At 45.5% G+C, this 14,772-nt stretch overlaps 1 protein-coding gene across 4 annotated transcripts in view; it reads right to left on the bottom strand.

Moving 5' to 3' along the window:
- The window catches only part of TRIO (trio Rho guanine nucleotide exchange factor), a 372,926-nt gene that overhangs the window by 181,069 nt on the left and 177,085 nt on the right, over positions 1-14,772 (bottom strand). For all 4 annotated transcript variants that reach the window (XM_068535156.1, XM_068535157.1, XM_068535155.1 and 1 more), the window contains exons 8-9: positions 14,175-14,306; positions 4,185-4,415 (exon numbers count right to left, since the gene is read on the bottom strand). In XM_068535156.1, the coding sequence (XP_068391257.1) occupies positions 4,185-4,415; positions 14,175-14,306 (363 nt within the window). The remainder of the gene's footprint in view (positions 1-4,184; positions 4,416-14,174; positions 14,307-14,772) is intronic.

The raw sequence follows: 14,772 nt of genomic DNA, 5'->3' as shown, positions 1-14,772 counted from the left end.
CCACAGGCTGGCCGAGAGCACTAAGAGAGGAAGGAAACATTCACGGTGCTCAGGTTCACTATGTCCCCTCAGTGTGTCCCAAAGCTCACAGAAACAACTCCCAAGCCTTCATCGCGGAGGTCGTCCTTCCAGACCTGCACCAGCTCAGGCTCCACACTCCCAGCTGTCCACTCCGGGCACCTGCTGCTCCGGACAGGCCCCGCCCGTTGTGTCTCCACCATCCCCGCAAGCCCTGTTGCACAATCCTCAACCTCCTGACTTTCCAGCCACCCGTCAAAGACCAGCGGAAACCTGCATCTCCCAGGAGGGCTTTCCTGGCACCCTGGCAATTGTGACTTGCACCTCTGTTACAGGAGTCTTCATCTTCCTCATAAGCTGCAGCCTTGATGTTTGAGGATACGGACAAGGCTCCCTGGAACCCCCAAATCTGCACAAGTCATTACAGCACAGACATGCCCCTCAGATGGCACGTGCAAGGCAGGCAGACCACACCGACGAGGGCGGCTAGTTTTATTCACTCCCTCATGTGGGCAGCACCTCAACAGGCATGACTCAAACTCATGCCTGGGCAAAATGACACCTCACAACAACCAAAGACACACACGCCAACTCTGAGCATGTTACGGGCTCATTTATGAGGCTATTAAACCATCCACTCTCACTAGGCTGTAATCCCTCGAGAAAAGGAAGGTTGAGCTCGTCAACATATTCACCTCTGTGCCTCTCGGAATACCACGCATTCAATTTGAGATATTTGGAAAAAAAAAAAGAATGAAGTGTGGACGAGAAGAATCTAGAGCGGACTAGATTTGCTTGACCATTTTTTCAGAATATTAGCTAATGGCCCAACACCAACCTGGAGGGAGTTTTTCCAAGAGACAACTCTGCGAGGGTGAAAGGCTATGGGGGGAGCCAGAGGCTTTTTTAGGAGAAGGTCTCCTTGTCTGAGGGGCTTCTTTGCGGGGAGTCAGCCTGCTTCAGGAAAGCAGATTTCCGGGGCCCATTCACCTCACCCAACATGTGGGAGCAGCTAAATCCCACCAGCCCAAGAGGCAGGCAGACTGCACCAGTGAGCAGGAGAACGGGTTTGATGGCATCCTGCTATGGACTGCTTCCAAAACTGTCATCTCATTTGAATGAGTGCAGCAGTGATAAATTATGCTGTTAGAGTAAACTAAAGCATACCCTAAACTGGAAAACACCGCTTGGCAGTAAGACAACTCTTCATTCACTAATTCAACCAAACATCCACCGGGGGTTGCTCTAACAGTAAACAAAAGACAATGGGAATAGGTATATTATTTGACCACCAAGAAATAGGACAAATGGTATTAATTTTATTTTTAAGCTAACGATGACCAAGGTTAAGGCTATCCAGTAGGCAGGACATGTGTTTGGGCAAGTCTCCGGCAAGTCTTCCTACCACCCGCGCCCCCCAACCTTTGATTTGGACCCGTGCTCAGTGCTCTGGGACGGCAGCTTCACACCCCCTACCCCACAGTGCCTGACTCCTATCCAAACCACTGTCCATCCAGAAATTACGAAATTGCCTTTGCTTGTTATGAAAAAAAACCCACTAACCGCTAAACCAAATTTACGCGTCTTAAAAATGAAATCCCCCATGCCATCCCCCCAGCCCTCCCTTCCTCAAGGGCACGCGCTATTAATGGTCTCACATCTTTTCTTTCAAGTATTTTTCCACAGACAAGCATACACTCTTCTTGGAGGGCTGTCTTCACAAGAATGCCATCATCCTTACCTCTTTTGTGGTAAGCTGCTTTTCTTTTTCCTCAGTATTTACAGATGCCTTTTCACGACCCAAAGCAGCCAAACAAAAACCACTTGTGGTATCTCTAATTGGCTTATTATGTTTCTGTGGAGTTTGATTGTTTTTGTCTTTACAAATTTATCTTCTGCTGACAACATCTTTCTAAAGTACTATTTTCTTTTCCTCACTTATCCTCAGCTTACCTTTCCTCCTTTATGCTCAAGACGGCAACATTTTTCCCTGTGTGTGATTAATTTCTTGAGTTTCAGAAACACAGTTTCAGTTCTGACATCCTAAGGACTCCTCCTAAGCAAAGTGTTTGCTTTGCTTAATCTTATCAACTTCAGCTCCTGGCTTCACAAGCTGACAGAGCAGTTTCCCGTTTGCATAATGAGTCCAAACCATTCCCGATCATTTAGTCGACAAAGTGTTTCCCTTAAACAGCAATTATTATTTCTTCAGAATGCTAATAGGGCCATAGACTGCAAAACACTCTCTCCTGCCGACATCCAACCGCGTTCTGGCTCTTGAGAAAAAAAATTAACAGCTTAAAGAACTGGCCTCGTAATTATCAAAATTACCTTTCTACCTATAAAAATTAATGTTTGCTGGGGAGGGTGGGAGGGAGGGAGATGCAAGAGGGAAGAGAAATGGGAACATATTGTATATGTATAACTGACTCACTTTGTTATAAAGCAGAAGCTAACACACCATTGTAAGGCAATTAGACTTCAATAAAGATGTTAAAAAAAAAAAAAAAAAAAAAAAAATTAATGTTTGCTGTTTTCAAATGCAAGCACAGTAAGTACCTGGCACCAGACTAGATGATTTTCTCATCAGCTTGCTCCCAAAGGCTTCCTCTCCTGACGTGAGCAGCCCAGTGCCTTATTCTTATGTGACTGGACGCCCCAAGGAGCCGTGAGAGCTGGGGGGAGAAAAGGGGGGGCCCAGCTGCTGCTCCAGACCCAAGTCCAGAAAGTGTGCTGGCCCGCGGACACGTAATGAACAGCTGATCCAAGGGATACGGAGGTAGGGGGGGAAATCCTTTAATAATTACATTTAAGCTATTAACATTCCACACTTTGTGAGAGTTTTTGGACAATTAAGAAAAACTGATATTGGTGCTTTCAGCCTCACAATTTCAGTTCTCACAGTAACTTCTAGACCTTGACTCCTCCATCTTCCTTCCCTGGCAATTACCTTCTTCGACAAAAACAACATCGTAAAGATGCGTGCACAGTATCAAAATGATTATTCCTCTGGCGCTTTGTACATGCAACCTTCAGAGAACTCAAAAACCATCAGTAAAATCAAAGCATACTATGTGAAAATTAAAAACTATAGAGCAATTAAAAGGATCTGGAACTCACCAGATTCCCATTACTAGAAGAATGATGATCAGTGCATATGGAGGACCTACGTGTCGTCAGGACACGGCACGACTTCCACGCCTCCGTCCATGCGGCAGACAACCCCCTCAGCGGCAGGTGATACTCGGCAGAGCGCAGTCTGAGCCTCTACCTGTCTAAGCAATGCTCCCGGACTCTGGGACACCCAGTGAGGGGACGTAGGCTCTGTTCCCGACCCATCACTGTGGCTTCACGCCAACTCCCCTGGATGCCACGGGCTTCCCTGCACTCCCAGAATTCCTCATCCAGACTGACACCTCATCCACACCCTTGCTTTCTCCTCTGTTTTAGGGCAAAGACACAACTTTTATCTTATTTATTACTAAAGCTATTATCATATTTCATAAGCTCCCACAGCGTTAATCCTCAAAACCCTGGAAGCAGGACAATCTTCCGTATTTCGTAACAAGGAAATAAATGGTATCGGGACTGGGCTTACTCTTATTTTTGTTAACAACAACAAAGATGTCAACTGCTTAGAAATGAATGACTGTAAAAGCCCATTTTTCATTAATCAGACGACTATTTATTAAGCCCCCCTGTGCCCCTCGGACTGCACTATCCACCAAATGGGAAGAGAAGCATGATTAGCTTATTATTAAATAACTGGAGAGCAGACAAATCTTAAACTGTAACAGCACCTCGGTATAAGCACCAGAGGAAATTATTCTCACAAATAAACATAACTAAGGATGACCTGTTTCAAGAACAAAACAGAGGGGCTCCGGGTTAGGCGCTGCATCATCTCCTGTGTTCCAGGCCTATTAGCTCGTGGCAGGCAGCAGCCTGAACACACATTCTCGAAGCGCCGCTTTCACTCATGGTAAGAAAGAAGACGTGCACGTGTGTGTGTGGTGTGTGCGTGCGTGTCTGTGTGTGTTTCTCTCTCCCATCTGGCCTAGCTTATTTTCATCAGCACAGACAGGCCCCCTATGACGCTACACTCACCTACGCTCTCAGCTCAGCACAAGTCACCCCCATGAGGACAGGGGCTCCACGAAACTCACCTGCTGAACATCCTGCTGGAAAACGCACAGCTGCAGCCTCTGGTGGAGCCGGACCTTGCGGTGCTGCCAGATGTTCTCGAGCTGCCGCTGGTGGTGCAGCACCTCGTGGATGACGTCGAGAACGTGGTGCACGGCCTTGGAGTAGTTGGCGGAGGCCGTGAGGGAATCGGAGCTGCCGGGAGTCAGGGGCCGCTGGAGCTTGTCAAGGAGTGACTTCCCGTCCTGGCTCACCTGCCGGCAGGACAGACGAGCGATTATAAACCAGCAACTATTCCAGACCCGAGGCTTTGCCCAGGCCATGCTGCAGAACCTGTCCTCAGTGCGTGTGTGCACACTTGCACAGACACATGCTCACACACACACAGACATAAACCACAGTTTCATTCAAAGGCATGTTATATAAAAAACAAAATAAAATTGAAAACAAATCTATCAGTTACTTCAGTTACATCACAAAACCAAATATGGTAAAACACGGACTTAAAAGAAGATTCATCATCATGAAACACTGTAGTAGATGCTAGTCTTAATAAATAAACATGGTATTCTGCCTTAAATGACATATGGGCTGACATAAAGTTCCATTGCTGGGATATCTGCAAATTAAAATTTAAAAGTAATACTTTTCTTGAGTTACGTTAGCGAGAATACAACAATCACAATGGAGCAAAATTTTAATGCTGAATCTGAAACCTCACTTAAAAAGAAATCAATAATCTAGCACCAGGCAAAGACTATGTACTTTCACTTTCTGACACAGTTGGATCGCAATTTTACCTCTCAAAATAAAAAAGAAAATTAAAAAGTGCCATTTTATTTGGTTCATTAACTTAGAAGAAGCAATTTTAATTAAAATGCCATCATTTCTTAAAGGAGATTTCAGTGCTGTATTACAGCAGTTAACTATCAAAGTACAATTAAATGAAAGCAATCAGACTAAACCAAAAAAAGTAAGAAAAGGTGAGGGCAGAATATGGAAAGAAAAGCATTATGTATTTTTTACATGTAAACTTGTGAATGACTACGCCCGTTGTGGTAGGAACTATATGATCAGATCGGACAAAAAGAAGGATGAGATGCGCATAACGTAGCCGGGCTGTGTGTGTGATGCAGGGCGTCTCCTAAGCCAGTCCTCACCACCGTGACCCTTCTGCTCAGACCCTCCCGAACCTGAAAGCCTCCTTGGGTTTCCACGGGAAGGAGGAGAGAGACGGAGCCTTGTTTTTTTTTTAAATAAATCTATTAATTTATTTATTTTTGGCTGCGTTAGGTCTTCGTTGCTGCGTGCGGGCTTTCTCTAGTTGCGGTGAGCGGGGCTACTCTTCGTTGCGGTGTGCAGGCTTCTCATTGCAGTGGCTTCTACTGCCGTGGAGCACGGGCTCTAGGCGCGTGGGCTTCAGTAGTTGTGGCACGTGGCTCAATAGTTGTGGCTTGCAGGCTCTAGAGCACAGGCTCAGTAGTTGTGGCGCACGGGCTTAGCTGCTCCGCGGCATGTGGGATCTTCCCAGACCAGGGCTCGAACCCGTGTCCCCTGCATTGGCAGGCGGATTCTTAACCACTGTGCCACCAGGGAAGTCCCGAAAGGGAGGCTTGTTAACAGACGCAGACAGGGTTCAGGGGCAAACCCTTAGGACAGAGGAGAGGGGGGCACTGGGTGACTGGGACAGGCCAAAGGAAGCCTTTAGCAACCAAAAAGTGGTGGCAAATGAGAGGCCTGTGGAATTTTCTAATCTCTTCCTTTAATCCTCTTACAACTTTAAATCTTGCTGGAATGCAACATGTTTGTTTCCTAATACCTGAATCGGAGACCTTTGCTGGAAGTGCTGACTATTCCTTATGAAGGCTGGCTACCAGCCTTTGTCGATTAAAATTGATCTAACACATCAAGTTAGAAAAACTGAAGCAGAAACAAACCAAGCTGACATAACCAAAGAGAACAGGGGAAAAAAAGGAACCAACTGAACCACAGCAGTTGTGTCAGGCACGTGTACAAACAAGAACAGAGGAAATGCAAGCCTTCCAAAGCAGGGAGTTGCCCCCAGGAGTCACTGAAACTTTCGTGGGCACTTTTGATACAATGATTTGGGGGAGGGGAGGCACAGTGACTGACTTGGGGGAAGGGATTTATTGCGACAGATTCACAGAGGCAGGATATTACCTCAAAATCATCCTGCTTTTTGTAATAATCTGAGTTAGGCTCTATTTGACATATAAACATGAAGGTTTTTTTTTTTTCTTTTTCTTTTTTTCACCTACTCCAATATACACTGATTTTTCCAGGAATGCAGTTAACCATGTTAATCAAAGGAAGGCAGTGCTTGGTGTTCTTTGAAACTTTACAAGAGTTGCTTATTGTTTTAAAATACCAGCACAATAATACCATTCACAGTATTTGAGTCACAAGTATTAATATAACACATGTCCAGCCTGCATTTGTAGTTGCCATATTCACAATGGTTTTATATATATGGCAAGCACCTGAATATCTAATTTTTTTCTCCTCCATTTTGCATGTACTTAGGCAATTATAGACTGAAACACATTTTATCATAAATCACTTTCTTTTGTCTCTCATTCATATTGTAGCATATAAGTAATTTATATATACAAACATAAATTTTTTCTGAAAATAATTACCCATACATTTTATTTGAGCAGGTACCCTAAAATTTGAGTTAAACAATGGGGGTGCAGCATTTCTTAGGACTGAGGACCAATACTCCAAGTTACACATTTCGCATTTGTACAGAGCCTAGAAAGAATTCCTTATAAATATTTCCTCTGAGTTTTACTCCTTTTAATATGCGTAAGTCAGGAAACATACACCAGAGCATATGACTTGGTGAACATGTGCCAGAAGGATATAGATCAGAAGGTGTGGCAGAAACTGAGAGCTGCGTCCCCAAAGTCCACTTGCCCCTCCCTTGATAGCCAAACCCCACAGTCAGGAACAGCAATACTCCAGCTATAAACCTGCATTTCCTAGACTCGCTTCCAAGTAGGAGTGGCTAACGTAACAGAGGTAAAAAATGCTGAATGGGGCTTCCAGGAAAGCTGCCTAGGAGGCTGAGTATGCTCGTTCCCCCCTTGCCTCTTTCTCCTCCCTGCTGCCAATAACTTGGTGAAGATGGCTGGAGCTTCAGCAGCTACTGATGACCTTGAGGCAACCTTAAGGATGGTAGCCCACCTGCTAAAAGAGGCAAAGTAAAAAGACAAAAGGATTCAGAGATCCTCTTACTAACAGAGCTACCATACCAGCCCTGGGACACAAGCCCTGGGACTTTCCCACTGGTAAAAAGTAAACCTCTATCTTAAGCCGTTGTTTTGGATCTTAAACCACAATACAAAATGACAAATGGGTTCCCAGCCCTCACCAAGTTTCCAAAGGCATCCATGTGACACCATTAATATTCTACTACTGAGAATAAATAAATAATCCGAGAGAGAATATTCCAACTAATCTTTCTTGGGTGTCTTTGCAACTGTCTGACAGAGCTCGAGAGCAGATATTATTACTGGCTTTAGAACAACATGCCTGCTCATGGTGGAGGGGCGGGAGGGAATGACTGAGTACGTGAACACACAATCACCTTAATATAAGGGAACACATTAAGCAAAGCTCTGCCCTCTGGGTACCCCTCAGCAGGGATTAAACTGTCTCTGTTGGTGCCCCTGCTGGTACTGTCACTTGTGGGTAGAGAGTGTGCCAGCAGAAGCGGCTAGAAAAAAATCCCAGTCAAGAGGACACCTGTTGCACCAAAACTAGACCCCATGGAACTCCAAATGTGTGTTCATATGTAGCAATTCTCCAATAAAGCTTTCAGAAATAGTTCTACTCTATTTCAGTGTAGCATTCACAAATTTGTCAACTTAAAAGCTATTATTTAAGCACATGAAGAATACATATATAAATTTTAGTAAATTTTAGCAAAATGTCTTTGTCTTTATAAGTACAGTAGTACTATATAGGGGAAAATATGTTAGAATTTTATAAAGAGGACTGTTCTATTGTATAAAAATAAGGATTTTTACATGGTACAGAATAACCAGCAGAAAACTAATGAAATAAAAAACTGAAAATAGCAAATTATTCATATATAATTTAAGTACTAAAACAATGAATATATATAAGTTTATGGTATGTGATATAGTTCTGAATTTCTTAACTATAGAACCAAGTGAATTAATTTACTTAAGTTATATGTTTTGTCTAAAAACGTGTTTTTAGCTTTCAGGCAGTCAAACCCTGTCCCACAAAGAGACCACAGCTGTAAAAAAAAGGAAATCCACCTTTACTATCAAAAAGCAGGACTTATCTGCTGTAATTTCTGAAAACATCGAATTGGGCCATTTTTTCACATTCTGCTCTTTGTTCCTCTTGGAATACAGCACTCAGGGACTTGAAAGGCAGTGGAAGTAACATTTTACAAAGAGTAACATTTTATAAATATATGAACTAATACACTCTAATACCTAAATGAGTTAAGAAAAATGCAAAAAAGGAAAAAAAGGGGTTGAAGTTTAAAATTTTACCGTATCATAGGTATGTTTGTTCCTAATATTTAAGAGGAAACTTAACTGTTTAAAATCAAGAACAATGGTCTGGTTCTTGATTATTTACTTTTAATCAAAACTTCACATAAGATCTGTAACTTGGATTCCTGCGTACCACCCTACAAAATGTTCCGCCAAACCTCACAGAGGCTCGCCCGTTCTTATTTCGGTACTTGTGTCTCTACATTTCCCACTAGATCAGATTAGAGCTCAGAGCCTCCAGCAGGAATACTCTTCACTCACACACAGAATGTTGTTGCTCCGATCTACAGAAAGAGACCAGTACCTGGAGATTATTGCTCAAGGTGGCAAACCACCACCCAAGGACCAAGTATGACCTGTGAAAGGTCAGTTAGGTCCAAATGTGGTGCTATATCAGATCTAACAGTGCTCGGACAGTATTCCCAAGATATGACCCTTGTAGGCAAAATACATGAACTGCATAAAGGCACGGCTAGAAATGACTATACTCAGCATGTCGTAAAGAAGTGGTGGTCCTTCTTCAAATCTTTTATGCGTTGACTCAAACCAGCATCACCCGCTCTGCTTCCTTCGCAGGGCGGGGCTCATCACAGCTTGCAGCGCAGCCCTCCAGGCTGAGCCTGAGAATGTTTCAGGGCCCCACTACCCTCTCCAACTCTCACGAAGTTATTCCCAAGCCCAGGTTCTAGGAAAGCAGGGAAGAGTGACGAATGGGAGCATGTGAGCATCCAGCTTATTCTGCAGCTTATTTTGCAGCCAAAGAGAAAAACGCTCTGTCTTTGAGTCAGGAGCGTAAACCTGTCTTAAGGTGGCTCCGCAAAGAAGCTGCTGCCACTAACACTGGCCAGTGACCTTCTGAAGGGCTGCGTGCTGGCTTCCCACACCCCAGGGAGGCCACCCAACATCCTTGCCTTTAGAGGCTGGGACTCCCCGCTGAGATGGTTTTCTTCAGGCAAAGCTCTTAGGATGGAGTTCTGAAAGCCTATTTCCATTTCTTCCAGCTATTAGATTTCTTACTCAAAACCAGATCAACCTAACCATGTTTGGCTCGCTGACACCTCTACCCGGGATCTTCAGAAAGGGAAAACCAAAACAGGACCCAGACGAGGACCCGGATGGCACAGCCCAGCCAGTTAAGTCAACTGTATGCACAGAACACACATGTCCTACAGATTCCACGTGGGCTTGACCTCTGTTGCTCCTGTATCTCAAGCCCTTGCAAGGCCTGAAGTTTGGGGGAGCAGAGAGAGACCCCCGGATGGTCTGTTGGCTCTGATGCTGTGCCCAACACTGACTACGGCACCTGCGCATCTACAGCGGTGCTGCAATACTTAATGAGGCTTTGAAATAACTGCTCTGTAGAAGTTGCTCTACAGCCAGGCAGGCGAGCCGTCACCCATCACAGACAGGATTTTAGGATGTTTACTATCGAGGTGACTCATTTTTCTGTTTGCTTCTCTTTTAAGCTAATAACCCGCATCGTGCCATCACCCACTTGTACAGCTCCTTGAAAAAGGAGCTCAACCAGCTCTTCAGGCGGCCTATCAGTCACTTCTACAAGGTCCTGCTGAAGTGTGCAGTAAGTTAAATTGAGAAATGTGTTAAATTGTTAAACTGACATTTTAACGTTTGTTAAATTGAGAAACTGATGCAGAAACTAAACCCTGAGGTCACATTGGATCAGGGTGGGCCACGGTGGACGTGGCATTTCACCTCCTCTGCTCCAAGGACCCCCGCCTGTGACTGCTGCGGCGAAGACCATGGGCAGGTGGCTGGACGCTTGGTACACAGGCTCACGTCACAGTCCAGATGGCGGGGGTTAGGGTTACAGATGGCACGGGCATACTGTACTGAGATAAAAATCACTTCTATGAATTTAGCTTGTTGAGAAAGTAGTTGATAAGTCTGCTTAAAATAAAATGTTGAAAATGACTACTCTCTGTGCTGTTTCTACAACTACAGCTTATCCCAGATGTTTGTACTGCTTCACTCTCCTGCGATCAACTACATCAGACAGCATTAGCCCCAAACCTGGCAAGCTGAAGCAAGCACATGTTGACGAGGCACGGGCAGGCTCCTGTTGCTACAACACAAACAGGAACATGGGACAGGTCTAATTAAAGCACAGAAAAGCAGGTGTTTGTGTCTTGGGGGGAAAAAAAGTGCTGGGAAAGTTTCCACTGCAAACTTTTGTCATCGGAGACTAGAAGCTGTAGGTAACTATTTAAAGAAAAAAATTGTGGAAGGAAGGAAGGAGGAGGGAAGGAGGGAGAGAGAGAGGGAGGAGGGAAGGAAGGGAAAGGAAAATTAGGTGAAAGAAAAAGGAAGCACAAGCCCTGCTTACCAATATCCTCCTCCTAAGTGACCTGTGCCCATGGCGGGGCGCAATAAATTTCTGTGGGATGAGTGCCTCCTGGGCAGGCCGGCAGCTCTTGAGAGCCAGGCAGGGAATATCTCTCAGCGTGTGGGCTGTAAAGCATCTGCATCAGAGTCCCTGGATCACTTGGGAAACCCACTAAAGATGGAGATTCACTATCTCTGGGGGTGGAGTACGAGAAGCCGCACTTATAACCAGCAGGCTCAGGTGAGAAAACCACTGATTTAGGAAAAGAAAAAATCACTGAAAAGACAAGAGTGATCCTTGCTTTCCCATCCCCCTTCCCCCTCCCCTCCTAGCATGGAGGAACTGGTACCCAGGGTCTGCAGCAGTGAGGGGTGGAGGTGCCACAGCGACCCCGTGCTGGGCTTCCTAAGGCAGTGGGCACTGGGGGTGATCAGAGGCTGGGGGAACGGTGGAGACTGGGAAGACGGAGCAAATGCACTTACCGAACAAATAAGTTAATATACCGAGGATAAAGGGAGTCAGGTTTCTCGCCATCTGAAAGGGGATTTATAAACAGAAAGGGAAAGGCTGGTACTGGATTAGAGACAGAAGTGTCAGTAGGAACATGTGCGGTTTTAAAACAGAGACAGACACGGACACAGCAATAGCTGTAGATGTATGTGCATGCATGCGTGGATGGATGGATGGATGGATGGGTGGGTGGGTGGGTGGTGGGTATCTACATTCACATGCTTCCTGACTCTGCTCAGACGGCCTAGAAGCACTGACACCCCGCAAGCAAGTGAGCACTCTTGAGCAGCCAGGTCTTTGTTTCTCAATACCATGCAACACTACAAGGAACCAGAAGCTCTTGGTGAGACGCCTGATCTCAGGGATGAGGCAGGAAAAGAACAAGATGAGCCTGGGAACATCCTGTTATGCTAGATAGTAATGCTCAAATAACGATAAGGACAGATCAGAAAAACACAGAAACATGAGGCCTAGATAGTCCCACTGTCCGAACATGGACAATTTAGGCGTCAAAACAGAGTACTGAATTTTAACCCATGGAATATAATAGGATTTCATAGATCCATACTGAAATAATAAATAAATTAAAAAATGGGGAAGAAAGGAAATAAAGTCCTTCCTCCAGCAGAAGGTCACCTAATGAATGTAGAAGGAATGACGGAAATAGGTCCCCACCGCCCGATGGCATCACAGCGGCGCTGTCGTGGGCAGGAGGCACCAGGGACGCTGAGGCCGTGAGGAGGCACAGACATCGTGTTACGTCACTACCTCTCTCCACAACACGCTCAACCGAGACGAATTTTTAAAGGGTGATTTTACGCTGGAGAAACCTTACAGACGCCGCCAACATCACCAGGTGGTCAAGGTTAACACCGTCAGTTGTGGGAGGGGGTCAGCATCCTGTGCCCCTGCTCTGACACTCGGCCCAGTCAGCTCCCCAAGAAAACTGCATGGGTGGGAGGTTGAGGGTCATCCTACAGAAGGAAAGGCCTGAACTCTAAGACTGTCTAAGACACAGGCAGAGAAAGACATACAGTTTCTAATAAACTAGATAACCAAATCAGCTTATAAACACCTGATGCAAAATTAAGAAACATAATACAGAGTTGACTATTTTTTAATTGCAATGACAACATAAAAGAGTGTTAAAGAGGGGTCATGTTAAGTAAAGAGGTGTCCAGAGAAACAAACACGTAGATATCAACTTTCACGGGCAGGAGACCGGACCACTCTGTGAAGCAGATATTGTAGCGCATCACACGTTCATTTAATTCACCCGCGGACATGGTGGGGTCAGGAGACCTGGGCCCAAGGGCACGAGAATGACAGCTGTTTGGCGAAACAGGACGTGTCAGACTGAAAATCAAATGGCCGAACAACTTTGACAGGTGTGGATGCGGCTCAAATCAAGGAAGATCTGGATTTAAATATAGTCATCCCTTGGTAACAAGGGGGAATGGTTCTAGGACCCCCCATGGATACCAAAATCAGTGGATGCTCAAGTCTCTTTTATACAACAGCATAGAACAGGTGGCCCCGCACATCCAGAACGCAGACCTGCGGCTACAGAGGGCTGACTGTACTTCCTAGACATCTACTCCATGCTCAGCCCTCTGCCAGGTGGTTTGAAACATTTTCTTACTGGAGTCTCACGGTAATCTTTCCTATGAGCATATAGTATTACAGATGCTCACCACAGACGCTGAAAGCAAGCACGCACAGAACTCCTACCCACTCCCCACTCACCTCCAGGAACTTAACCAGTATCATAAAGGCAGACTGGTCAGAAGGGCCAGATGACCACGACGTGGACAAGAGTGACCTGCCCGGACCTATGTGTATTTGTCGCTGTCACCGCATCTAGCACAGTAGTGGCTGAGAACACACAGGCAGCCTGCCTGGGTTCGGGCCCCGCTCCACCTCCTACAAGCTGTTAACCAGGCACAAGTCACCTGACCTCCATACCGCGCTTTCCTCATTCGTAACACCGGGTCAGTATGAGTCCCTGCCCCAGAGCTGCAGGCATGAAACAAGTGATTACACAATGTCTTTACAACAAAGCCTGGCGCAGAAGGTGGCAGAAAATAAAGCAGGAATATGTTAAATAATTAATTTGAACTAATAAAGAAAACACTCCACTTAGATTCCTAGAACAGCAAGTGGCTTTACACACTTGAAAAAACTGTGTATGCTTTGTAATCCAGAACATGAGGTACATCAGGTTTCCCTCTTTTCTAGAAAGTTTCATTCAGGAATAGTAGATTGAGTTTGACTAGACCGAACAGCACACAAAATACCATTTCCTAAATACATGTAATCAAGCAGATTACGGTTTCATTTATTTTAGCAGCTGACAATCTAAGCACTCTGAAGAAAATCCACAAACGTCACAGGGCCATGAAGAGTCTGCTCTCTGCTCATCCTGTTTTACTCACTAGCCCTCACCCCCAACTCCGGTTCAAAAGTTACAATGAAACTGCAATTCAACTCGAAACTTGTAAGTTTCTTCTAGACTAGCCAAAAATTTGATTTTTTCAACTTTCAGTGCTATGACACAAAAATGGTGTTGCTTTACAGCTGAAGTAGATCTGACCACTCACCTCAGAGTAAGCAAGGGTGATGTGCTCGTATATTCCCTGGTGATGATGAATGGCATCCTCCAGGTCCTGCAGCTCAGAGGGAAGGTCCACCTCACCACAGGCTTTGCACCACGAGTCCACGTTGCTCATATACTGGGATGGTATTTAAAAAAAAAAAAAAGGATTATGTCTACCAATAGCAAATGATATTGAGAAGTAGCTATTTTTTCACGTGGTTTTGAAATAAGCGTGGTTGAGTGTCTAAGAACAGAGCACGGTTGAGCCCCCATCTCAAATGGCATTGACATGAGTTCTCAAACCAGATTCCTGGACTCTGCGCCCCCCCCCCTCCCCCAGCTTAGGCTCTGGCAGAACTGGGGCTGGGCCCAGGAAGCTGCATTTGAAATGACAGCCTCGGGTGGCTCTGCGGTCACCCCTGGGAGCACCTCTGCCCTGCATTAGCGGTCTGGGGCATCCTGGTTCACTCTCCCGTTGCGCGTGTGAATCCGTGTTTCCAACTGCTCCGCGCTGCTAGCCATGGGAAGCACAGGTGCCTCGTCCACCTGCCCCCCTCAGCCTCCTGCTACGCCTGGAGCCGTAGTCCAGCCCTCCTGCTTTC

Source organism: Eschrichtius robustus, chromosome 2 (genome assembly GCF_028021215.1).
Source record: "Eschrichtius robustus isolate mEscRob2 chromosome 2, mEscRob2.pri, whole genome shotgun sequence".
NCBI lineage: Eukaryota > Metazoa > Chordata > Mammalia > Artiodactyla > Eschrichtiidae > Eschrichtius > Eschrichtius robustus.
Note: the sequence above shows the minus strand (reverse complement) of the source record. Positions and strands in the feature narration are given on the sequence as shown.